This window comes from Nerophis ophidion, linkage group LG07, assembly GCF_033978795.1.
Source record: "Nerophis ophidion isolate RoL-2023_Sa linkage group LG07, RoL_Noph_v1.0, whole genome shotgun sequence".
Classification (NCBI taxonomy): domain Eukaryota; kingdom Metazoa; phylum Chordata; class Actinopteri; order Syngnathiformes; family Syngnathidae; genus Nerophis; species Nerophis ophidion.
In genome coordinates, this window is record NC_084617.1 from 53,351,545 (window position 1) to 53,377,156 (window position 25,612).

Here is a 25,612-nt window from a genome sequence, read left to right on the forward strand (position 1 = left end):
GGCATCGTATTCAAAAAGACTTGAGGCTGTAAATGCTGCCAAAGGCGCATCAGCGCATCAACAAAGTATTGAGCAAAGGTTTTTTAATACTTAACGTACATGTGATTTTTTATGGCCTTGAGGTTAGAGATTCCGCCCAGAGATCAGTAGGTTGTGCGTTCAAACCCTGGCCGAGTCATACCAAAGACTATAAAAATGGGACCCATTACCTCCCTGCTTGGCAGTCAGCATCAAGGGTTGGAATTGGGGGTTAAATCACCAATTTTTTTCCAGAGCGCGGCCACCGCTTGTGCTCACTGCTCCCTTCTCCTTCCAGGGGGTGAACAAGGGGATGGGTCAAATGCACCACACCTAGTGTGTGTGTGACAATCATTGGAACTTTAACTTTTATTTTTAATAAATTGGAAGAAAAGTTCTACATTAGTTTTTTTCTGTCAAGATGAGATTGCTGAGTGTACAGTAATGAAAATTGAAATTAACTTTTATTTTTAATTATTTTGTAGAAAATTTCTACATTTGTTTTTTTTGTCAAGATGGGGTGCTGAGTGTAAAATAATGAAAATTGAAATTAAATTGTTCGATGTTATTAAATAGCCGCAATGAAACAAAGAATTAACAATTTAAAGAGGTGTGAATACTTTCCCTTCCTTCTATGTGTGTGTATATATATATATATATATATATATATATATATATATATATATATATATATATATGCGTGTGTGTATGTATGTATATATATATATATATATATATATATATATATATATATACATACATACACACATTCATTGCATCTCCATGGTTTAATGACAGTTTAACTAATTTACGCTTATCGAAGCTCTGAATTGTGTTTAGGATTTTCTGGCACCACCTGGTGTTTAGGAGCGCAATTAGACCAAAACAATATTATCTTGTTTTTCAATCTGCAAAAATTAGATTCAGTTGGTTTTCATGGATAAAGCATATATACCAGGATTACAGGCTGTTAAAAAAGAGTAACTATAATAAGAGTCAATTGGGCCGAAAGAGGTCTCAAGAGAAAGCGTGTATACTTTATTTGTACATTTTATTCTTACAACATTGCAATCAAAAATACAATGACATTTTATTTTAGAAAAAAACCTGTGAAAAACATCCTGGTAAAATTTCAACTGAACAATCCATCCATCCATTGTCCCTTTCATAACACATTAAATCACCCAAAAAATAAAAAAAGATCTGAAAAAAGCAATAACAGAACACAATCAAGATGAGAAAAGTCTGCAGCAAAATATAGAAAGTTTGCAAACTCAAATCATCACCAGAAAAAATTAAGTCTCTGATATGTGCCAACAAATGAAGATCTTTCAAGAAGAAATGGGCCAACAAATGAAGACCCTTCAAGAAGACAACTATATACTGTGTAATATCATAGATGAAACGGAGCAGGATAAACGAATGAATGATATCATCGTGACAGGGCACCGAATTAAACCAATATCCTATGCGAAAGCTGTGAATAATGAAGGTAAACCAGATGAAATGGATCTTGTCTCAGCAGAACAGCAAGTGGTCAACGTCCTGCAATCAAAGGAAATTGAAATTGACATTAATACCATCGAAACATGCATCCCACTGAACAGAAGAGACAACAACGCCACTCCAGTCGTGCTCGTGAAACTCGTAAACAGAATATCTAAAATGGCATTGCTGAGACAGGGAAAGAAGCTGAAGGGAACAAATGTGTACATGAATGAGAATCTCACAAAACGTAATGCTGGAATCGCCAAGAAAGCACGCGACTTAAGAAAGCAGGGAAACATCCAGGGAAACTTGGAGCGCCAACTGTAAAATCTACATCAAGCTGAATGGATGTCCAGAAGCAAGACTACTTGTCGTCAATGACATCAAGGACCTGGACAAATATAAAAGTTTACACAGCTTCCACAACAACGATGATAATTGACTCTGACAGAAAACAAGCACCTAAATTCCACATCAACACGACTATGTTCCAAGGGACGACTAAAAAAGAAGACCGAGTGTCAGGATTGTATCCACCTACACTTATAGAGATTATTGAAACAACATCAAAGATTGGTGAACAAGAAAATATGGAACTAAAAAACTTCTGCAACAAAGATCACAAAAAAACAGGATTTGGAAAACGATATAGATCCAGATACAAATGTTTTCTCCCACATCAGTAATAATTGTTTTTATTACACAGATGAGCAATATAATAGCAACATTAAAAGTGATAACAAATTGTTAATTATTCATTTTAATAGCAGAAGCTCGTATGCAAACTACAACAACATTAAGAACTTTTTGGAACACATCAACAAACCCTTCAATGTGATCGCCGTCACAGAAACATGGATTTATGATTAAAAAGGAATATATTTTTGATCTGGAAGGACATGAACTAAACTACATCAACAGAACCAACAAAAATGGAGGAGTAGCTGTGTATGTGATGAAGAACCTGAACTACAAATTGGTAAAAAAAAACATGTCATTTGCAATAGATATCTTAGAATGTTTTACCATTGAAATACGTCAGGAAAAAAGCAAAAACATATTCATCAGTTGTATATACAGATCACCAAAGTCAAATATAGAAACATTTGAAGAATGGATCAAGGCAACTTACATGGACAATGGTAAAAAAATAATTTTCTTATGCGGTGACTTTAATATTGACTTATTGAACCCTAACAAGCAAAAGTCTATTGATGACATCATTGATACAATGTACAGCATCAGTTTATATCCTAAAATCACAAAGCCAAGCAGAATCACAGGACACTGTGCCACGCTTATTGATAATAGTTTTACCAATGATTTTGATAATAACACTACAAGTGGTTTACTTATAACCGACGTTAGTGATCATCTGCCAGTTTTTACAATATATGATGGAAATTGCAAAAAGAACATGGAAGACAAAAGGACATTTTGAAGACTGTGCACAGAGAAAAGGATGATTGATTGCTTTCAAAATTGAGCTACAAAGGCAAGATTGGGACAATGTGTACAATGAAAAAGAGGTTGATGAAGCATATGAAAATTTCTTAAACAAGTTCATAATACTTTACAACAAACATGATCCATGGAGACAACTCAGTAGTAAGCAGGGAAAGAATAATCAACCATGGATGACAAAAGGATTAAAAAATGCTTGTAAGAAGAATACACTATATAGAAAATGTATAGCACAAAGAACTACAGAGGTGGAAATTAAGTACAAGTATAAAAACAAATTAAGAAACATACTACAATCATGTAGAAAAGAATATTACAGTGAATTATTGGACAGGAACAAAAATAATGAGAGCAACATGGGGCATTCTCAATAGCATTATTAAAAATGGCACTAAGAGGGATTACCCCCAATACTTCTTAGACAGAAATAAACATAATGACAACATAAAGGAAGTAGTTGAAAGCTTTAATAATTACTTTGTAAATATTGGACCAAAATTGGAAGAAAGGATTCCAGACCCAGTTTCAATTGAGGACTATAATGATACCATAGAGCGAAATCCAAACTCCATGTTCCTCAGTAATGTGACACGGGAGGAAATAGTTACAATCGTGAAAAAATGTAAATCTAAGACTTCAACTGATTGTAAGGGAATTGATATGGAAACGATAAAAAAAGGTTATTGAAGAAATCTCAGGACCATTAATGTATATTAGTAACCTATCATTTCAAACAGGTACATTTCCAAACAAACTGAAAATAGCTAAAGTTGCACCAATTTATAAGACTGGAGACAAACATCTATTTACAAATTATAGACCTGTTTCTTTACTTCCACAATTTTCTAAAATCATTGAAAAACTGTTCAATAACAGATTAGAGAGTTTCATAAATAAATATAGAATACTCAAAGAGAACCAATATGGACACAGAGCTAATGTTTCAACTTCAATGGCTTTAGTTGAAATTACAGAAGAAATTACCAATGCAATAGATGGTAAAAAAATCACAATATTTTAATCAAAAAACTACAACGATATGGCATCAGAGGGTTAGTATTAAACCGGATAAGAAGTTATCTAACGAACAGGAAACAATACGTGAAGCTAAGCGAACACACTTATATAACGCTAAATATATCCTGTGGTGTACCTCAAGGATCAGTACTAGGACCTAAATTATTCAATCTCTAAATAAATGACTTTTGTAAAGTTACAAGAGATTTAAAGTTAGTATTATTTGCGGTATGATACAACAGCGTTTTGTTCAGGAGAGAACACACAGAAGATAATACAAATAATAACAGAAGAAATGAACAAATAAAAAAAAAATGGTTTGACAAAAACAGACTATCATTGAATCTCAGTAAAATTAAAATAATGCTATTTGGTAACGGTAGAAGAGAAAGTCAATCACAAATACAAATAGACGGAATAGAAATTGAAAGATTAAATAAAACCAAATTTCTAGGTATAATGATTGATGATAAATTGAACTGGAAATCTCAAGTAAAAAATATACAACATAAAGTTGCAAGAAACACATCAATAATGAATAAATCTAAATATGTTCTAGACCAAAAATCACTTCATATTCTCTACTGCTCACTAGTGTTACCATATCTGAGTTACAGAGTAGAAATATGGGGAAATAATTACAAAAGTACACTTCATTCACTAACAGTGTTACAAAAAACATCAGTTAAAATAATACATAATGTTGGATATAGAGAACATACAAACCCTTTATTTATTGAATCAAATATACTGAAATTCCACGACATAGTAAATTTGCAAACAGCTAAAATTATACACAAAGCAAACTATAACCTGCTTCCCAAAAATATACAACAATTCTTCTCAACAAAAGAAGATAAATATAATCTTAGAGAAAAATGTAACTTAAAACATCTGTACGCACGTACAACACTTAAGACCTTCAGTATATCTGTATGTGGAATTAAACTATGGAATGGATTAAGCAAAGCAATCAAACAATGTACTAATATGATTCACTTCAAGAAACTCTTCAAACTTAAAGTGTTTACAAAGTACAAAAAATAAGAATCATGATAAACATTCTGAATTTATTCGCCCATTCATACTTTCATTCTCAAAATAATCTTATCTCATCGTATGGAATAAAACTTACTTCAACAATTATTTATTTATTTTTATTGTGATTACTTATGGAGTATATTGTGAAGACATTGAGAACAGGAAGTGAACAAAAGTTTTAGCAACTGTTATGTAAAAGAAAAGGGGTAGGATTAAATAAGCTCTGCTTCTTCCTACTCCTTTTCGAACATGTTGAAAAGAGAAACTGGAAATTTTGATGTATTATGTTGTATGCTTGCATGTTCGAAATAAACTCAAACTCCACTCAAAAATTATTCCCGGGCGTTGCCCCCGCTGCTGCTCACTGCTCCCCTCACCTCCCAGGGGGTGAGCAAGGGAGATAAGTCAAATGCACGGAATAATTTCGCCACACCTAGTGGTTACTTTAACATAAGGAACACATGTAATGCCTGTTTTGGGCCTTAGGGGTGCACAAAGGTCAAGCACTACCTCATTAATTTTCATGTCAAGTGGTTAGGAAATCAAACATTTTAATGTGATTGGCTTGCAAATGACCAAAAGCAACACAATTACATATCACATAATTATGGAAACATATGTCAATCAGAAGTCACATTTTGGATTTGACACTAAAACTGGTGACAGGTGGAAAAAAATGCCATAGAAGAAACAATTACAAAACCTCAGTCTTGCGGTAGTGTTGTGTCCCGTGTGTTACATGAGTCTTGTTGTTCGTCACACAATGTGTGTGCGTGTCGTAGTCCGCCATGCACACCGCTACAAAGAAAAGCGTTCCTCCTGTGATCAGCGCCAGGCCTCCAAACCATCCTGAAAACATGGCCTCTCCGTGCTCCCAGCGCGGCATCACGTCGGGAAAACCTCTGTCCCAGAACTCCACCACGGTGTTGTAAGCAACGATGGACACAGGAACCAGCGTGCTGAACCCTGACACCCAAGCCAGCACCCCGCCCAAGACCAGGAGCCGTCTCCTCTTTCCAGGCTGCTCCAAACACACGTGGATCCCATCCAGTCCCGGCAGAGCGACCAGCAGCGCCAAAGCCCCGATGCATACTGACACTAACATCAGCACCCTGGCGATCTGCAGGTCCACTGGAAGTCCCAGCAAGGAGTCATAAGTCTTGCACTGAACCCCAACCTCCTCAGTGTAGAGACACATGTGCCACAGTCCAGAGTACCAGTTTTCCACCTCGTTCAGGTCCGAATTCATCGTCTTCCACAACGGTAGGAAGGTTGTGATCAAGGAGGTCACGAGACCCCCGAAGGTGACGAAGACCGCCGTCCTTTGCATGGTTTTAGCTGTGAGGAGAACCATCTCTTCCTTTACAACCTGCTTCAATGTGGAGGGATCCACAGGAGCCACATAGTCAATCCCACCTGCCCACATTTGAGGCTCTTTCATTAAAAAAAAAAAAAAAAATCGCAGTATATTGCCTGACAACTACTTTTTTTGTTCCAGCGCCCAATGCAAAGACAGTGAAGTCTGTTTTTTAGATGAAACCTTAGAGTTCTGATGGCATCCTGCACCGAGGACAGCAATGAAACATGAGCTCAAAAATTAAGACGTGGACTAGAATGGATTCTTTCTGTGCTGCCGTGTGGAACTCAGGTCAGCTCGTTCATTTGTTTTCATTAAAAAGTGTGATTTGACAAGTGGCAATTGTGACAATTTACTTCCTTTTTCTTAAGACATTGGCGCTCAACATATTTAATTGCCTTTTGATCTTTTTTAAAATATATTTTTAAATATTTTTCCAAGATTTGAATTTTTTTTTAACTGATTGCATCATTCAACTGATAATAATATCATATAATAAACAAATAACTTAAACTTGATACTTTGTAAAGATGCTGGAAATGTGATTTTCTTTTGAAGAATAATAAAGTATATATTTATCTACATTCTTTCAGCAATTTCTCAAACACAATTATACTCAACTCAAGCTCCAATTCCAGTTATACCACATCAGTAGAAGAGGACAAACAATAGAATAATAGCGTGGGGACTTGTGTCTTTACGACACGAATACTGTATTATTGCATTCAAGGGGCTCCATGGTGTTTTTATTCTACATTCAAAACATGTCCTTGTGGTCTAGTTTAGGGGTTTTTATCCTTTTTTAACTCGGGACCAAACTTTTCCACTGCGGAGGGGCCCCAAGCCCACTCAAAAACTAACACTGTATTGGTAATCTTACTCTTGATTTTAATCATATTCATGAAAATATCTAACAGGGCTATGAATCTTTGGGTATCATACAATTCGATTCAAAACAATTCTAGATTCAAAATCAATACTTTTTTTTAATAACATTGGGTGCCAGTTCTATGAATAACTACACTCCTCCATAAAATAGATAAGCAGCTCTGATGAATTTCTATATTATTTAAAAGAAAACGGTTTGTGTTTTATAAAATTCTACCCAAAACATTTAATAAAGTCAAACACAAATAAGGCAACTAGAGAAGTATCTAACACTTCTCTTTTCTAAAGTAAATGTGTACAGCAGATATAATCATCTACATCAACAATATGATTTGCCTGAATGGCTGGACAGGACTGACTAAAAAAAATATATATACATTTTTTTAACTTTTCTTAATCGATTAAGAATAGTTATTAATAAGAATCGAGATTGTTCGAAAATCTATTTTTTTTTGGGACAAACCAAGTAACTTCAAAACCTAAAAACATACAGTTTACAACATTGTCAAATGATATGAAACCATTTGTTAATCATAAATATTATTATCAGGGCTTAATCAAATACAGTATACTGCAAAAGAAAAGACTAAAAAAAAACACAGATGAACAATCAATTACTTACATGTACGTGGTGCTAAAATAAATAAATTCTAATTAAATAAATAAATAATAATAATATCCAGTATACTGAATGTTTTTTTAAATAAACTCAATACAATTTAGACAATTTGATTAAGATATGATTCTCAATTCAAAACGATCCTCTCGATTTATTACAATAAAATATATTTTTTTAAATACATTTGAAAGCTTGTCTTGTTGCTGGTGTTAGGGCAAAAAAATTCTTAAAATGAAAATCAATTCTGGAAAAGGATGAATCTATTCAAAATCAAAATAAATGACAATTGCCATTTGGATATGAATTATTTTTTTCCAACCCCCTTAATGTTTAATGTTGCAAAGATTGACCTAGAATATAGTCTATGTTAATTGGTTCCGGGCCTGGCAGTGATACATGTTTTTCCACAAAGTGGGATTATATTCATGACAAATTTTTATAGCAAGAGCATAGAAAACAGTTTACAGCTTTCTAAATACAGTTGTTATCATCATTAGAATCTCCTAGACATGAAATAACACTCAAAAAGTCACCTTTACACTCCTTTAATCCAATATAGTTGGCATAAAAGAGAATAAGTCATATACTGTGCTGACTTTAAAAGCAGTATGGTTAGGCACCCTTTTAAAAATGTTACATTTGAACATTTTCTCCATATAGTATTTCTTTGCATTGCTATATTGTTTTGTTATAATATATACTGTATTGGGATTACCCCGCCAATAGAGCTAAACATCATTTCAATGCTTAGTGTCCTGAGTTGCCAATAAAATATGTCAACTCAATATGATTAAACATGATTTCCAGGATGTGGCGTGTAACATACAGAATATTCCTGGACTTATTATATTTCTTACAGTTAGTTCCAGACATATTTGGACCTTAACTAATGAGTTATTTGCCTTTTTTACTATTTGATATTTAAGATATTGTTTTGCTTATCCTCATTCGGGACACGGGCAAAATCCTAAAAACTCTTGTTACTGTCCAAATACTCTTGGACATAACATACATATGGATATGTGCATTTAACTTGTATGTGTTCTTTATGGGTTAGTGACGCTACCAACAAACGGCAAAAAAAAAAATAATATATATATATATATATATATATATACATATATATACATATATATATGTATATATATATATATATACATATATATATATATATATATATATATATACACGCACACATATATATAAATATATATATAAAACACACATGGGTAAATACAGATGTGGCTGTTTGAAAAGCCATAGTAAATACAGATGTGGCTAAATATACATTACTAAACTGTCAGATAAACATGGATAAAGTATGCAAATGGTGCTTAACATTATGTGTGCCCTGATCCAGCTTTTCACTTCCTATACCGATATTAATCCAGCACAACAGGAATCATTCATACTTTTATTGTATTGTAGTGTGGAATGCTACAAAAGGTTTGATCTACTGAAATTACTCCAACAAAGAACAATTGTTGGTATGAAAAACACTCACCTATTTATTATTCACCGACTGGAATGGACATATCCATCCATTTCCTACCGCTTGTCCCTTACAGGTTCACGGGGGGTGCTGGAGCCTATCTCAGCTACACACGGGCGAAAGGCGGGGATTATGCTATCTTTAATTTAATTTCACGGAGTGGTAATTGTTTATGGCGACGCCTAGTGGTCACTATAATAATGTTTAGCACATGACTTAAGATGCAGTAAATTGAATGATGCGGACACGCTTGTTACTGGATACTTTCTAATATGCTTCTTCGATTAGACTTTGTATGTGTAATATGGAACTATATTTATTTAATACTTGTTTGTATTAACACATGTGGAGTGTTTGACTGCAATGTTGTTCAAATAAAGACACTTATTACAGGTTTATAGCTTGTGTGCTTAGCTGCTGTGTAGCTGCTATCTTTTAGTAGCCTACAGCCTACCTTTTGTAAATGACGAACAAAATACAAGAAAACACCAACATTGTGTGCTTATTGGAGGACAATTACATGTTAACTGGGTGTCCTGTTTTGCACAACACTCTGCAGGTCTGCTTGTGTCAGAGCTTTTAGATGCAAGTCGGTATCATCTGATGCTTGTTTTTTGGGGGGGTGGGTGGGGTGATATCGGCCCGAAAGCTGATTTCAATATCAGGTTGGGACACCCCAACTTAATACCCTAGATGTAGTGGGATAAGCATCGTTACTTATGATGTAATGTTTCATGTAACGATGTAGATCCAGCCAGTAACAAGTGTTATGTAGTTTGATGGTAAAAGCAGAAAAGGGACATACGGATGCAAAATGGGCAGACAAAATAAATAACACTGATATGCGGAATGAGGAAAAGAGCAATCAAACAAAGGAGGTGTTAGGGAGACTGAAACATGCAAATGAAAGAATAAAGGGAGGAATGACGTGGAGACATTGTAAACAGTTTAAGGGAGAGGAGGGAGAAATGAACAAAAGAGCAGCTCTTGCCATCGTCCTAAATGTCGGAGCCCATCTCGGCACACTGCTTGTCTGATATATGTGACGCTAGAGACTCTATGATGTCCAACAGCAGCAACTGGCTGAGGGATCGCAGGTTGGGGAGCTTGGAAACCTTTGGAAGGGGAGGAGGAAAGAACAAATTAAAAAGGGAAAATAATAAAATAAAATACAAGTCAAAGAAGAGTCCAATAAAGCTGCACTGAATTTGCTCATGCTGAAAAATATGACGCAAGCATAACAAAAACATCAGTGACAAAGGGTTCTTGGGATAACAAACAGGAATACTAAGAGCGGTTAAGTGAGGAGGTGCTTGTTCAGCCGGCCGCCCTGTAAACATGGAAGGCGCTCTGCTAGCGGGCCAATAGTGTCAAGTCTCCTGCAAAGATGACGTGACTACAAGGTTAGCTCAGCTGCAGCGAGTGGGCAGCAAAACCCTCAGGGCGCCGAACATGAGCCCACCCACCTTGATGAACTGGTGGACGATAATGTTGAGGCAGTGCTTCTTCATGTCCAGGGCCTGTGTCTTATCGGCCGCCTCCAGGATCTGCAATGAAGGAAAACATTGGGACTAAAATAAGACTGGAGACAAGTCTTTTGACCTATCAGGTCGCTGCACAAAGTGTAGACTCCTCCCATTAATACATCAATACCTGTAAGACATTCTCCACAGTCACATTCATCTCCAGGTTCTGTTTGCAGTACGCCTGCAGCCTGTTGTTTGAAAAGCCATAGTAATACGGTGCAGCAAACAGATAACTGTTCAAAGGTCAAGGAAAACAGACAGGTTCACTTTTGTGTCATTACATTTAAAATTATGATCCTTAGCACCTACCTACGTACCTGTACAACTTTCATATCACTTACCGCAGTGGCCCCCAACCTTTTTGTATCCGTAATAATTTGTCGCGCGGCCCGGGGGGGGTGTCCTGTTTTTTCTTTTGCTTTTTTTTCTTCTTTGTCATGAAAAAGGGAGTTGTTTGTGGTTGGTGCACTATTTGTAAGTGTATATTGTGTTTTTTATGTTGATTTAATAAAAAATAAAATAAAAAAAATATATATATCTATTTTTTTTTAAATAAAAAATTCTTCTGCGGCCCGGTACCAGTCGGGGACCACTGACTTACCGTTTATCAATATATTACATTGAACAAAGGGAGCTATACTGCTGAACCAGCTCTTGTATTAAAAAATCCCACAATGAGGAGCAGCTTGAGTGTGTTCTACAGTTCCAGCAAACACCACTAGATAGCCCTGTAGCCTAATTTTAGATCCTACTTCAGCATCCTCTGCTGAAGGTTTTTTTGCAGGCCAAGGACCACTAAACTAATGGAGTTATGGATGTATGAAATTAATGTTTTAAATTAAAGTGGTCCTAAAAGTACCTCGTTATTCAAATAATACAGCCAATCGCTAGCTGGCAGGTAGTGTGCTAAAGGGCCCTTCTAATGCTGACTACATTAACACTAATTTAATAGTTCTGGACCAGAAAATGATTTCGACAGGTAAAATTACCCCCCCGAAATAGGCACAGTAGGTTTTTTTGTGCTTGTTTTCTAACGAGTTTCAGCACATTTTGGAACGCCCACTTTTGGCTCCAAACGGTGAGCAGGCCTGCATCAGCCTGCTGACATCACCTACAGAAAACTGGAGGCAATTTCATATTGCGTAGTTTGTGCTTTGGTAGCATCTTCATGCAGAATGTGAAGGAATTGTCAAATATGTCTGCCAGATGCATTGTTGCAGGTCGTAGCAATACGACTAAAGAAAGAGTCCGCATGTATAAATTTCCAAATGATGGCAATATGAGGAAAGTATGGACCTATCCTGTCAAATTGACTCGGACAAAATGGGAGTATAGTTTGCAGTGAAGAAGGTTTTTGGTCTGAGTTTGAATGGAAAACATGTAAAAGACTGCATATCAATTCTGAAAATGGAAGGGGTGTGTTAAAAATACAGTTAGTTATTTACACAATACTCAAAAACTAATAAATGATAAATGGGTTGTACTTGTATAGCGCTTTTCTACCTTCAAGGTACTCAAAGCGCTTTGACATTACTTCCACATTTACCCATTCACACACACATTCACACACTGATGGAGGGAGCTGCCATGCAAGGCGCCAACTAGCACCCATCAGGAGCAAGGGTGAAGTGTCTTGCTCAGGACACAACGGACGTGACGAGGTTGGTACTAGGTGGGATTTGAACCAGGGACCCTCGGGTTGCGCACGGCCACTCCCACTGCGCCAATCTATATTGTGGGTACTGACTGACAAATTCATTTTAAGACAAAATTATACAAAGAATACTTGTTACTGAAGTATCTATCAGTCATCTAGGCAATATGGGTCCTTTTAGGCAGTGGTCCCCAACCACCGGGCTCGATTGGTACCGGGCCGCAGAATAATTTTTTATGAATTTAAAAAAAAAAAAATTTTTATTAAATCAACATAAAAAACACAAGATACACTTACAATTAGTGCACCAACCCAAAAAAACCTCCCTTTTTCATGACCCAAAAAAAGAAAAAGAAAAAAAGAACCCCCCCCCACAGGGCAACGGGACAAAAAGGTTGGGGACCACTGCTTTTAGGGATGTAATGGTAAACGGTATAATGATAATACACAGTACAATTTAAGACAGTAATACCGTTTATCATTTTAATTACCGAAAAATTTTAATTTATTAATGCACTAGCACTAAAATAATAAAAAGCAACTACTCCGACTTTGCCCCGTAGAGTTCATCTCGAAGAAAACGGAGGCGAGCGCTTCATTTAACTTCATTTTTCCTCGCTTCATAGTCTCAGCGTGCGGTCAAGAGTGCACTGCTGCTATTAAATGACGACAGGTGTGGACAATATTGGAAACAAGCGCATTTGTCCCACCCTAAAAGTAAACAGTGGAGGAGAAAAATATTTGATGTTGCTTTTATTTTCTCAACACACAGTCCTGCTGCTGGGACAGAGAGTTAATGAAGTGAAGAAACATACAGCAGGCGATGTGTCGGGAACGTTGCCACAACTTGTTTATAAAGACTTGCCGTTTGTTTATTAGGATGCTCACTCGTCCTTTATTTAGCTGCTAACTTTTTCAGTGTTCCAATAACATAAATACTAGCTAAATGTTTTGTAATCTCTTTGAATTAAACATAAGGCTGTGAAGTTTGTGTATTAGATGTGAGAGGTATCACTAGTGTTAATTTTTGTTGGCCAAACTGATTTGGTGTGAGTTTTCCTTGCCCTTATGTGGGCCTACCGAGGATGTCGTAGTGGTTTGTGTTGTGGTTTGTGCAGCCCTTTGAGACACTAGTGATTTAGGGCTATATAAGTAAACATTGATTGATTGATTAGTCAAACTACTATGTGTTTTATATTTATATCAAAAAGTAAACACAATGTTTTTACATTTTGTGGATGTGTTAATTTCACAAATGTAATACTTTAAAACATATTCATGTGACAGCATGTTGTAGTATTGTTTTATAGTGTATAGTTAATCCCTATACAACATATTTCTGGTCAAACTCTTAATGATGTGTCATGATGCAGCAACTTTTTTTTCTTTTTTTCTTCTTTGTCATGAAAAAGGGAGGTTTTTGTGGTTGGTGCACTAATTGTAAGTGTATATTGTGTATTTTATGTTGATTTATTAAAAAAAAAAAAAATAATAATAATATATATATATATATGTATATATATATATATATATATATTTTTTTTTTTTATAAAAAATTATTCTGCGGCCCGGTACCAATCGGGCCGCGGCCCGGTACCGGGCCACAGCCCGGTGGTTGGGGACCACTGCTTTAAAGTGTATTTAAAATGCATTTACATTTTTGCAAAAATACATAGGAAATACAAAGACATTTATTCAAATAAAGTCTTATCAACCAAAAATTTCATGATCACCCTGTAGTAGCTCTGCGGACTCCTAGGGATAGCGGATCCCTGTTAAAGACTTGTGCTCTATGATTTTAAACTATTAACTCATCCATGTGGACGCTTTCTTCAAAACATGACCCTCTATCTTGACATAAAAGTGAAAGAATTAAAAGCAAACAAAGGGTTTGATTTTGAAAAGGATACAGAGAATCCTCAGGAGGCATGTTGACATCTCCGTAGTAGATGTAGCGCAGCATGGATTCGAACGCCTGTTGACTTGGAACCATCTCTCCAATGGAAATGTTTACCTGGCCATCCTCTGGCATGAAGGAGCGGAACATCGCCTCAAAGTAACTGAGGCGTCAAAGAGTCAGGTTAACAGTTGTGTTGACAAAAATAGACAGGATTAAGATGAATTATTGTCTATATCTAGTTTTCTCGGTTATTCCTTAAAGGGACATTTCCAGTGTGAACATGCAGAACGAGACAAGGGTTTGATCAGTTGTCTCTCTAACAACTAATTAAAATGTCCTATTGCGACAATGGTATTCGAACAGTAACACATCTAAGACTGTGCTTCTTTTCCACATTAAAAGAACACAAGAGTGCTCCTGCTGGGAACAGTACCTTGAACGAGCTGCCAGGATGGCTTTATGAGCAGGTCTAGGGTGTCCATCTAACAGCAGAATAATGTCACAGAATTCCAAGCCGCCTCCCTCCAGATAGGCCTTCATGTCCTGCACCAGGGAAGTGCCGATGTCCACCGGCTGGTCCGAGTACAACCTGGGAGGAGGCTGTTGCTTTCGTCGGACAATCTCTACGATAAGCGGCGTGGATAGACGTTCGAACTCCCTCGACATGATCACCTGGTTGAAGTGTGACTCTTTCACTACAAAGTTAAGGCAATGCTCCTGAAAGAAGATATAAAATGTTGGGAGTGGAAGCAATTTCTTCATTTGCCCTCATGTTTCAATAGATCACCATCACCACCAGAGGTCAGTAAAACAATACCTTGAGCTGGTCAAGTTGGAGCTTGTTGGCGTTTTCACAAACACTGAGAACGTTCTGGAGGTCGACAGAAGCTTCAATGTACTGCACACACAGCTGCTCCAAGCGGGAGAGCTTAAAACTGAGCGCCAGTTTGTAAACATCCATGATTAGCAGAACATCTTGAACATGACCTGAGTAGAGTCAGAAGAAACAACAATGACGTGACTGCTTGTGGATTTGGTCAAATATTCTAACTACTTCCGTTACCTCTGCGTGGGTACAGGATCTTATCTGTGTAGAGGAATTGCATTAAGACTTCAAAAGGCTGGGCTTCGGCTTCCCTGATTGATACCTCCAGTAGTTGGCTTTGGCCACCTGGGACATGGCTTCCTCCTCCTGTGGCCCCCTCATCGCTCTCTGCACTGCTCTCCTGTTTGGTCCTCTGAGACACATTTCGAGTGATCCACCCAGGAGAGATGCGGATAGAAAACGTGGATTTTAAGTATGTGCTTAGAATGTACATTCGCTTGAGGGCAACATTTGGTAAACCTGCACAATCTAACTACATCTACAACAAGAATTGCTCAAGAAAATCCATCTTTACATTGATTATAGTGCTAAGTTTTACGAGTTATTACACTGTTTATTATTGTAATATTTTGCAGTGTTGTACAACTGCATTACAACATATTGTATTAAATATATTTTTAATAAAGTAGTACCTCGAGATACGAGTTAATTGGTTCTGTGACGCAGCTCCTTTTTCAAAAAATGTGTATAGCAAAAGGTTGTCGCCAATTAATACGAATTTAAATCAATGTAATGCGTGCAAAGCAGCACAATTTTAACATGTAACATGCCTTTTTAAAGGGGAACTGCACTTTTTTGGAATTTTGCTTATCATTACTAAAATATATACAATCATTTCACAATCATTATGAAAGACATGACGACGGAATAGTTTTTTTTGTTGTGCATTCTAAATATTAAATAAACATCCACTTACAGGGAAACCAATGGGACATCAACTATTCCGCACATAAAATAAAAAAAAACATTAAAAAAGTGCCAACGATACTCCATTTACATTTTGTGACATGAATATTTACCAAGTATTAGTGATATTTTTATTATAAGTGCTGACACACACAAACTATTTAAAGCAGCGACGTAATCACTTTTGTGTCTCCATATATTTACATCATCGAGTGGTCTGCTGTTTCCTCGCTTCCCTGCAAGTTTATTGTAGATCATAAATCATGCTTCTCACCTGGAAATGAGACATCCGAGTAGGTAATCCGACAAGTTGGGACACTTTGACAGCCATTTAGGACATGGAACTGGCAGGAATGATACAAAAAGCACTTGCCCGCGCCCCACCCCGTTTCTTCGCAAGGATGAGAAATTCCTTACCTAAATTGGAATATATGAATATTTTAGCATTCAGCGTCCTAATGACAGATGACGTTGCACAGTAAGTGATGTATTACTATGTTTGTCGGCTCTCATAAAGTCTGCAGTGGGCAGAAATCAGTGACGAAGAAAAAAAAAGCAAACGTGATGCGTTTTTTGAAATATACGCTTATAATGATCAAAATACGTAAATATTATCATAAATGTGCCCGTTACTACATTACATATACACTAACATCAAGTATATAAAAACTCAATGGAGGTGTTTGGATGTTTTTAAGGGCTCGATAGGCAGAATTGAACGGCTCGCACACGCTCCATTGTAAGCAGACTTTTGATCGCATTTATTTAATATTTAGAATGCATTTTAAAAAAATACATGTGTCATCATGTCTTTCATAATGATCCTGAACGATTGGCAAAATTAAAAAAATAGTGCACTTCCCTTTTAAAAAAAATTGCTAATTTCCAGATAAGACATTTTGTATAAAAACAATGCAATTAAATGAACTACAAACAACAACAGTAGTTTTATGAGGTAATGTAATAATAATGCACAGCATTTACCTTGGACTTCTGCTGTATTTCCTTAGAGCTGCTGCTTCGTCAAAAGCACCATCAGCAGCTTTTTCCATATTTTTTTAAAATATTAATACTTTAAAATCCAACACTGGCAGAGGAAACTCCACTTTTTTGGGGGAATTTTGTCAATCATTCACAATCCTTATGTAAGACAAGAACACATATTCATCCATCCATTTCTACCGCTTGTCCCATTAGCTTCTTTTTCCAAGCGCTGCCCCTTCACACCTTTTTCTTTCCAATGGTTTGAAAAACAAGGTTGTACAGGTCTAAGTTAATGCTAGCCAGTAAGACCAGATGTTTTGCTGAAACCTTATTCGGTTAACTGTGACATTTGTTACACCAACTTGGGGCTGGGAGGCTTGTGAGCCGAATTTTTGCCTGCAACCTAAAGCATAGCAATTAGTTGAGAGACAGATATCATCTGGGGACGGTGTGGCTCAGTTGGGAGAGTGGCTTTGCCAGCAACCTGAGGGTTCCTGGTTCAATCCCCACCTTCTACCATCCTGGTCACGTCCATTGTGTCCTTGAGCAAGACACTTCACCCTTGCTCCTGTTGGGTCCTGGTTAGCGCCTTGCATGGCAGCTCCTGCCATCAGTGTGTGAATATTTGTGTGACTGGGTAAATGTGGAAATAACGATTTGAGTTCCTTAAAAAAAAAAAAGTTAAAGAAGTGCTATACAAGTTCAGCCCATTTACTATTTACCATCCCAAAAACTCATAAACTGGTGCACTCTTATCGCAAAGTATTAATTAATTAATAGTATATATTTTAGTACACAGCAAGTATTTTATAAATGGAAAAGTGTGCTCTCTGGTACAGAGGACACATCACAACCCAATATTTAGTTACACCAGGCCATTTCATAAATGGTCAGCTCACTATAGCCATGTTGTGATGTGACTCATGTGTTTTCTCTGGTTCTGACCTGTCTTTGTCTATCCCGAGCCTGCAGGATTTTCTTGCGCAGCCACTGGCATCTCGCTGTCACAATGGCAATGTGTCCTAAAACTCTCTCCTCCCGCTGTAACAAAAAAAATATATAAAAAACTAAAAACATTCTCACTAATAAATATGTGAACGAGTGCATAACTATTGCAGAGTGAAACCCACTTCTCCCAAGATAAACTCCACATCACAGAACTGACGGTTCTCCCATAGTTTGCCATAATCTTCATGGAGAGTACACTTTGGATAGCAGGAAAACTACCAGAAGAAGAAAGTAATTACCTGTAATATTAGTACTGTTTAATAAAATACAACGACAACAATGCCAACCTGGAATCTGTACATCTCTCCGCTGCGAACATTGTTGTCCACAGTCCCTCCAAAGATGTACATTGCATCCTGGATCACAGCAGCTGCATGGAAGAGCCTTCCACTGGGCATCTGAGGAGGCAGGGCAAATATGAATTTAAAATTAATAACACAGTGGAAGCTACAAAGTCAAATAACTATAACATTTTCTGGAAAAACATTTCTTCAAAAAGTCAAACTGCTGTCAACCATAAAGACTTCAGCCCAGCTCAGCAAGCAACTAAAAGATCAAAACTCCACAGAGGTATTTTCAGCGTGATGATATCGAATGTCACGCAAGTTAATACTTTCCAGTTTTATTGTACAGCAATTCAATTTAATTTAATTTTGAATTAAATTGGCCCAAATGTGTGAATGTGAGGTCTATCTGTCTGTGTTGGCTCTGCGATAAGGTGGCAACTTGGACAGGGTGTACATCACATTCCGCCCGAATGCAGCTGGGATAGGCATCAGCCACCCCCGCGACTCCGAGAGGGACAAGCGGTAAAAAATGGATGGATGTATGAATTAAATTGTCAAACAAGTAAATATTTTCCAGTTTTGTTGTACAGGACTTAACTTCTTTCTACACTTGAATGCCAGCTAAGAATATTCAAAAGCGTGAGGCACTAAATTGACTCACATTTGGCAACGCATCGTCTCTACTTTACTATAGATCTGTCATTCCGCAACAAAGGTTGATTAACTTTTATTGTAGTGTTTTATTATTCCACTATATTCTTCTATTATATTGGTTTACTTCATGTTTATTTTGCCTGTAGTTCCAAAAAAGCGTTTATAATGTTGACAGAGTTATTTTTTTGACCTTCTATTGAAATGTATTTTTGTAAAAGCAAATACATAGTGGTATCTCTTTTTCTATACAACCCACTTTATCAAAAAATTTTGCCAAAAGTTTGCTTTGGTTTTTGTATGCTTTTGAATAGCCAAACTTTGTGCGTAACAAACTACTACTACTGCTACCCAATTTGCCTGTATATCACAGAATCAAATGCCCAAATAAAGAATTCCACGCGTTTGTGAGTCTGCAGTCCTGGGTTCAAATCCAGGCTGAGGATCTTTCTGTGTGGAGTTTGCATGTCCTCCCCGTGAATGCGTGGGTTCCCTCCGGGTAGTCCGGCTTCCTCCCACTTCCAAAGACATGCACCTGGGGATAGGTTGATTGGAAACACTAAATTGGCCCTAGTGTGTGAATGTGAGTGTGAATGTTGTCTGTCTTTCTGTGTTGGCCCTGGGATGAGGTGGCGACTTGTCCAGGGTGTACCCCGCCTTCCGCCCGATTGTAGCTGAGATAGGCGCCAGCGCCCCCCGCGACCCCGAAAGGGAATAAGCGGTAGAAAATGGATGGATGGATGGATGTGAATCCGACTTCAAAAGTTAGGACTTTACAGCCAAGGAATAATTTAATCATCTTTATTACATTTGCAGTTTATTTTTTCATAGAATGCACACACAATGCACAACTCTGTGTCTTTCTCATTACTTCTTATGGGAGCAGGATCAATCAAGCTACTCAATGCAGAGTTCATACGATGAGGCGTTCGAGCGAACTGCGTAATTCTTAGTATTAGGCAAATATGCTTTTAGACGGTCTGTGCTTCTTTTTTTACTGATAACAGCTGCAAATTAATCCAACTTCGGGCCACAGAAATGTAGAAGTGCCAACACTTTGATGAATAAGGTGAGAATGACTTTAAATTCAAGAAAAAACTGGCCGCTAATCGTCTGTCTTCATCAAAGAGTCAAAGCTAAAGGTGATATTAAATTTTCAAAAATTTGATTTGTCATTTATACAGGTATGTATTTAACAATGTTTTCTGCATGAAAAGTATACCTATTTCCTATAACATGTGTTTTGTATTAATATTGTGGGTGTTTGAAACAGATTATTGTATTTACATTACACGTTATTGGAAAAATTTATTTGGTTTTATGACAATTTGGTGTATTTTGGAACCGATTACAGTGGAACCTCGATTTACGAACCACAGGCCGGATTAAAATATGCGAACGTTTCATCCTCCCATTGTGTGCCTCACAGCGCAGCCATATTCTGCCCAGCAGCACATCCATTGTGAGCGGGCTAATTGATCTCCGATTTTAATCTAGTCAGCACAGCACTGCTGTCGTTAGCTACTGTGCTAATTGCTACTTTGAGTGCTTTTTATGTGTTTTTAGCCTTTTTTTAACAACATTTTTGTTGTCAATATGACAAGACAACGGACAAGAGATTTGTGGTTTGAAACATTCAGAAAGTATACAGAGCGCCTTTTATACCTCGCTGTCCAGGCTGGGATGGATCACCTCCCATGTCTGAGAGTCCACATCATAGCAATGCAGCTCATTGGGTAGAGTGTTGTCAGCAGCACCTCCAAATACATACAGGTGACGGTCGAAGGCGACCATTGTGTGGCCGTAACGCCGCTGGGGAGGCGGTGGAGATCCTCGTAGTAAATGTTCAGTGGGAATGCGGGTCCACCTGCAAGGAATGAGAATCTAGCGTTAGCAGCTCTCAAATAACTCTCACGCTGTAGCATAGTTTTTTCTCACATGTGGCCATTGAACTCAAATTGGAAGAGGTTGTTGGTGATTTTGGCCCCACTCTGGCCGGAAAATACAAACATCTTGTCCCTGCATACAGCGACGGGGAAGTTGCAGCAAGATGGAGGTATCTCACCGCTCTGGTCGATCTAATTGAGACACAGGATTTTGGGTGTCAGCACATGAAAGTGATATACTAGTGATATACAATCAAACTGATATACTGGCCTCTTCCCAACATGCATGCTCTCTGTCCTGCAGACTGATGGTCCACATGTCATTCAGCCTAAGTGAGAGGAGAATATACCTCGTGACTTTGCACACATGGCTGTTAGAAATATTCTGTGTTATCAAACATACCTTGCATTCCCGTCATAACCTGCAAATATCCACAGCTTATCACTGTAAACCGTGGCGCCGTGTGCAGACCGAGCCACTGGCAAGCTGAAACAGGAAGAATAGAGCAATAGTAAGTCAAATAAATTATATTAATTGAACTTAGTAATACTTAATAAGTAAAATATTATAAATAATTAAAATTATATAAATAATAAAATAGTGGAGTGATACAGTTTGAAAATGGGCCTTAAAATAAGCAAATACTTATTGAAATATTTGAAATTTGGGGTTTTATCCTATTTTTTCTTAATTACTAAATATAGTGGGAAATATACAGTGGCCTTTGACAATTAAGAAAACATTTATTTATTTATTTTGAATACTTCAGTCCGAAGGTCTGCTAAAAGATTGACTTGTTTAAATTGGTTAAAACATATTTTAATTTTTTTTTTGCAATTTAGGGGATTTTGCCCTTTTTAGTCATTTGGGGTCAAATTTTAAGTGTATTTGAGGGACCTCTTAAAGGAAAACTGCATTTTTGTGGTAATTTTGTCCATCATTCACAATCCCTATGTTAGACAAAATGCACATCTTTTCCCTTTCCGTGCATTCTAATTAGTGAAAAAAATGCTAGTACGCGGCGGCTTAAAATCCGGGTAATTAGGATTAATCTATTCCACCTTTAAAAAACAAACAAACATCTAATAACGCCAACAACGCTCTATTTATACTGCGGTGAACTCCAAATGGCAACATAGGTATTGTAAGAACTAACACAGAAGAACTACTTTTTTGGCGTAGTGAGACATCGCCTTGCTCACACTGCTCCTCTGACCATTAGCTCTTCAATGTTGTTAGCTACTTGATATTATATGGTTCTCAACAAATGAAAATGAGCATTACATCATTACAACATCGTTAGGAATAATTAATTTTTTTAATGTATGGTTCCCCTTTAAAAAGGTTCATATTATGATTTTTCTAAATTAAAACACTTCCTTGTGGTTTACATAACATGTAATGGTGGTTCTTTGGTCAAAATGTTCAATATATAATATTTTACAGACCATTTTCAATCCACTGTCTGACTGTCTCCTCAGGATGCTCTGATTTATATGGTATAAATTTACCCAAGGTGATTTGTGTGAGTCTACCATTTTAGTTATTTTAGTTTAGTTCTTTTTCACTATCCTCTTGTTGTGAGGCAGACTGGCTTGTACATGGACGTGCAACCTCGACTATTGCCATTTCTAATACTAATTAGCTTATAGTTCAAACTTAATCTGTCAGTAGACTCCTTATAGAGGCGCTAAAAACTACAACAAAGATGGCAAGGAGAAGACGCTGGTGAATTGGAGCCACGCAAATAAGACCGCCACCAAAATGGTGCATCCTGAAGAGAGACAGAAAGCAGTGTGAAAAGATTTTGACAAACACACCACCATTACATGTTATGTAGATTACACAGGAGTGTTTTAAATGTAGAAAAATATCATAATATGACCCCTTTAAGGGTTTTAAAAAAAAATCACAATATATTACCTCCCATCCACTTTCCATTCAGTCCACTGCCCCGTGGCAAACTTGTACTCAAAAAGATCATTTTTGTTTTTAAGGTTGGAATTGGAGTATATATCTCCAGTGTAGCCCCCTGGAATACAGTTAGAAGATATGCATCAAATCGGCATACCTTTAAAATGTGAAAATATTAGAAGTAATAAGAAAGAGGTACCAAAAACAAACATGCTGCTGCTGTAAACAACAGCTGAATGGTGGTAGCGGGGAGCAGGTGGAGTTCCTGTGGTGAAGGCCCTGTAAAAGATAATATAGTCAAGTACACAACCACAGCATACATTCATACTGTACATTATATATATTTTTTGATTATTACCGACACCATGAGCAGTCCTTCACGTCAAAGCGCAGCAAATCATTCAACATATTCTTTCTGGTGGGTGATGATAGACAATTTTAACATAATTTATGTTGCAAAAAAAATAACAATTTAATAACTGTACTTACCCATTGTCTCCCCCAAACACGTATATAGCATCTCTGTATGCCACAACTGTGTGTTTGCTGCGCCTGTGAGAAGGGCAAAAAAAAGGTCAAAGTGAATTACATAAACATTTGTATGGATGTTAATTTGTGTCTTTATTATAAAAAATTTTTTGGATACTAAATTTATGTAAATTAATTATTTTTGTTTAAATTCTGTGAACTGATTAAAAACATTTTTACATCAAATTACGCAGACAATTTCATTGAGCAGCACGGTGGGTGAAAGGTTAGTGCATCTGCCTCACAATACGAAGGTCCTCAGTAGTCCTGAGTTCAATCCCGGGCTCGGGATCTTTCTGTGTGGAGTTTGCATGTTTTCCCTGTGACTGCGTGGGTTCCCTCCGGGTACTCCGGCTTCCTCCCACCGCCAAAAACATGCACCTGGAGATAGGTTAATTGGCAACACTAAATTGGCCCTTGTGTGTGACAGCGAGTGTGGATGTTGTCTGTCTATCTGTGTTGTTGCTGTGATGAGATGGCGAATTGTCCAGGGTGTACGCCGCCTTCCGCTCAAATGCAGATGAGATAGGCTCTAAAAAATGGATGGATGGATGGATGAATTTCATTTAATAAATAATTATGAGTAGATGTTTTGTTAAATATATTCACTTAGTCAAAATAGTGTTTTAAAATTCATTGTAAAAAAAAAAATCAGTGCAGAAAAATGTTGTGTAAAAAATTCAGTGCAGAAATATTTGTTTCTTCAAAACTCCAGTAAGTTAAGATTTTTTTTTTTTACGGAAAGCGAATTCTGAATTTCGAAATAGCGACTATTTCTGTACTGAATTGTTTTGCACTTAAAAATTTGACACTGAATTTTTATATACAATAGAAGGTTTTTTTACCACTAAATTTAAAACACGCTATTTTAAAAAGTGGATTTATAAACACATACATTTTGCCCACATATTTTCATTCAATTAAACTGCCAGCATAATTTAATGTAAACAATTTAAATTATGTTACATATATCCAGTGTCAAAAAAGATTTTATAATAAAGACACAAATTAACCTCCAGGCATTTGACCATTTTCAATCTGATGCTTTCAACAAGTTTACCTTGCTCCAACAAACTCATCACACGGAGGGAGTCTTCTCCAACGATGAACAGTTTCAAAAGGACCAAAATTAAGCGTGAGGTATTCCACGCTGTCCGAACAACTGTGGTCGAAGTCAACACTGGGGGCCACTTTGGTTGATTTACACGACATTTTGCCCCAATCATCAAAACTGAGCATGTGTGATTATCAGGGCCACTCATCTGCTGCTAATGTCATCGTTGATGTCAAATCTCCAGCCAAAACTCCCTTTCAGCTGTCAGGCATTTTATTGCTGGCAAAGAAACACAAAATACCAAAAGTAGTTTTAAAAAAAAGTATAAAACTAAAGGGCCTAAAACTAGCTTCCGGTTAGCACTGGCAATGCTAAAAACAACAGCTAGCTACAGAGCTAAAGCTAATATGCATAACAGCGGCAAAACACTACAGAAATGTCGAAATACCTTGACGGAAACCACTCGATAATATTGGACTTTTTTTAGCTCTATCAGTTGGTGGTTACCCTGGACTTAAATGAGCGCAAACATGATTCTACTAAAGATACAAGTAGGACGAAAGAGCTGTCATAGAAGCACACAGTCGTCCTGCTCCGCAATGACGTCACAACTCATGACTGCCAGTCGACTCGAGGCGGGTATACTTCCGGTGTTCCAGAGAGACAGTGGAGAGGGTGAGACAGCACTTTTTACTATTATTAGTACAGTATTTTGTTTGTTTATATGATAATATTGATTGGACCAGTGAATTTAATTATTTTTAAATATTATTTTTTACATATAGTTTCACTAATAATAACTATTATTCTTTACATTAAACATTAACATCAGGAGACAACTACAGCATATACATATATATATGTATATATATATATACATATATATATATATATATATATATATATATATATTTACATATATATATATATATATATCCATCCATCCATTTTCTACCGCTTATTCCCTTTTTAGGGACAATTTAGTGTTGCCAATCAACTATATATATATATATATATATATATATATATATATATATATATAT

At 36.8% G+C, this 25,612-nt stretch overlaps 2 protein-coding genes across 5 annotated transcripts; both read right to left on the minus strand.

Annotated features, from left to right (window-relative positions):
- Nucleotides 1-1,035: 1,035 nt before the first annotated feature.
- Nucleotides 1,036-25,187, minus strand: LOC133556492 (leucine-zipper-like transcriptional regulator 1). Of its 4 annotated transcripts, XM_061906461.1 has the most exons (21): nt 25,018-25,187; nt 24,576-24,848; nt 23,477-23,539; nt 23,346-23,402; nt 23,187-23,266; nt 22,997-23,105; nt 21,476-21,559; nt 21,344-21,401; nt 21,125-21,264; nt 20,852-21,053; nt 18,536-18,646; nt 18,371-18,463; nt 18,186-18,281; nt 15,528-15,702; nt 15,282-15,451; nt 14,898-15,181; nt 14,475-14,624; nt 11,038-11,143; nt 10,851-10,931; nt 10,376-10,499; nt 1,036-1,563 (listed from the first exon to the last, which is right to left on the minus strand). In XM_061906461.1, exons 2-20 carry the CDS (start codon nt 24,752-24,754, stop codon nt 10,383-10,385), a joined length of 2,355 nt encoding a protein of 784 aa, XP_061762445.1. In that variant the 5' UTR covers nt 24,755-24,848; nt 25,018-25,187; the 3' UTR covers nt 1,036-1,563; nt 10,376-10,382. The 4 variants fall into 4 exon arrangements, with proteins under 4 accessions (XP_061762445.1, XP_061762444.1, XP_061762446.1 ...); XM_061906460.1 differs by having other exon boundaries at nt 24,576-25,187; XM_061906462.1 differs by lacking the exons at nt 24,576-24,848; nt 25,018-25,187 and adding an exon at nt 23,756-24,006.
- On the minus strand, nt 3,970-8,999 carry LOC133556493 (putative claudin-24). Its single transcript, XM_061906464.1, has one exon. It carries the CDS (start codon nt 6,467-6,469, stop codon nt 5,723-5,725), a length of 747 nt encoding a protein of 248 aa, XP_061762448.1. The 5' UTR covers nt 6,470-8,999; the 3' UTR covers nt 3,970-5,722.
- Nucleotides 25,188-25,612: the final 425 nt, after the last annotated feature.

What these genes read in the sequence shown, in the direction of transcription:
- LOC133556493 (XM_061906464.1), bottom strand. Translation starts at nt 6,469, where the DNA reads ATGAAAGAGCCTCAAATGTGGGCAGGTGGGATTGACTATGTGGCTCCT.
- LOC133556492 (XM_061906461.1), bottom strand. Translation starts at nt 24,754, where the DNA reads ATGCTCAGTTTTGATGATTGGGGCAAAATGTCGTGTAAATCAACCAAA. An exon ending in TTTGAGTTCAATGGCCACAT is followed by an intron (nt 21,054 to 21,124) that starts GTGAGAAAAAAC and finishes CATTCCTTGCAG; the next exon opens with GTGGACCCGCATTCCCACTG. An exon ending in ATGCCTCCTGAGGATTCTCT is followed by an intron (nt 11,144 to 14,474) that starts GTATCCTTTTCA and finishes ACCTTTGAACAG; the next exon opens with TTATCTGTTTGCTGCACCGT.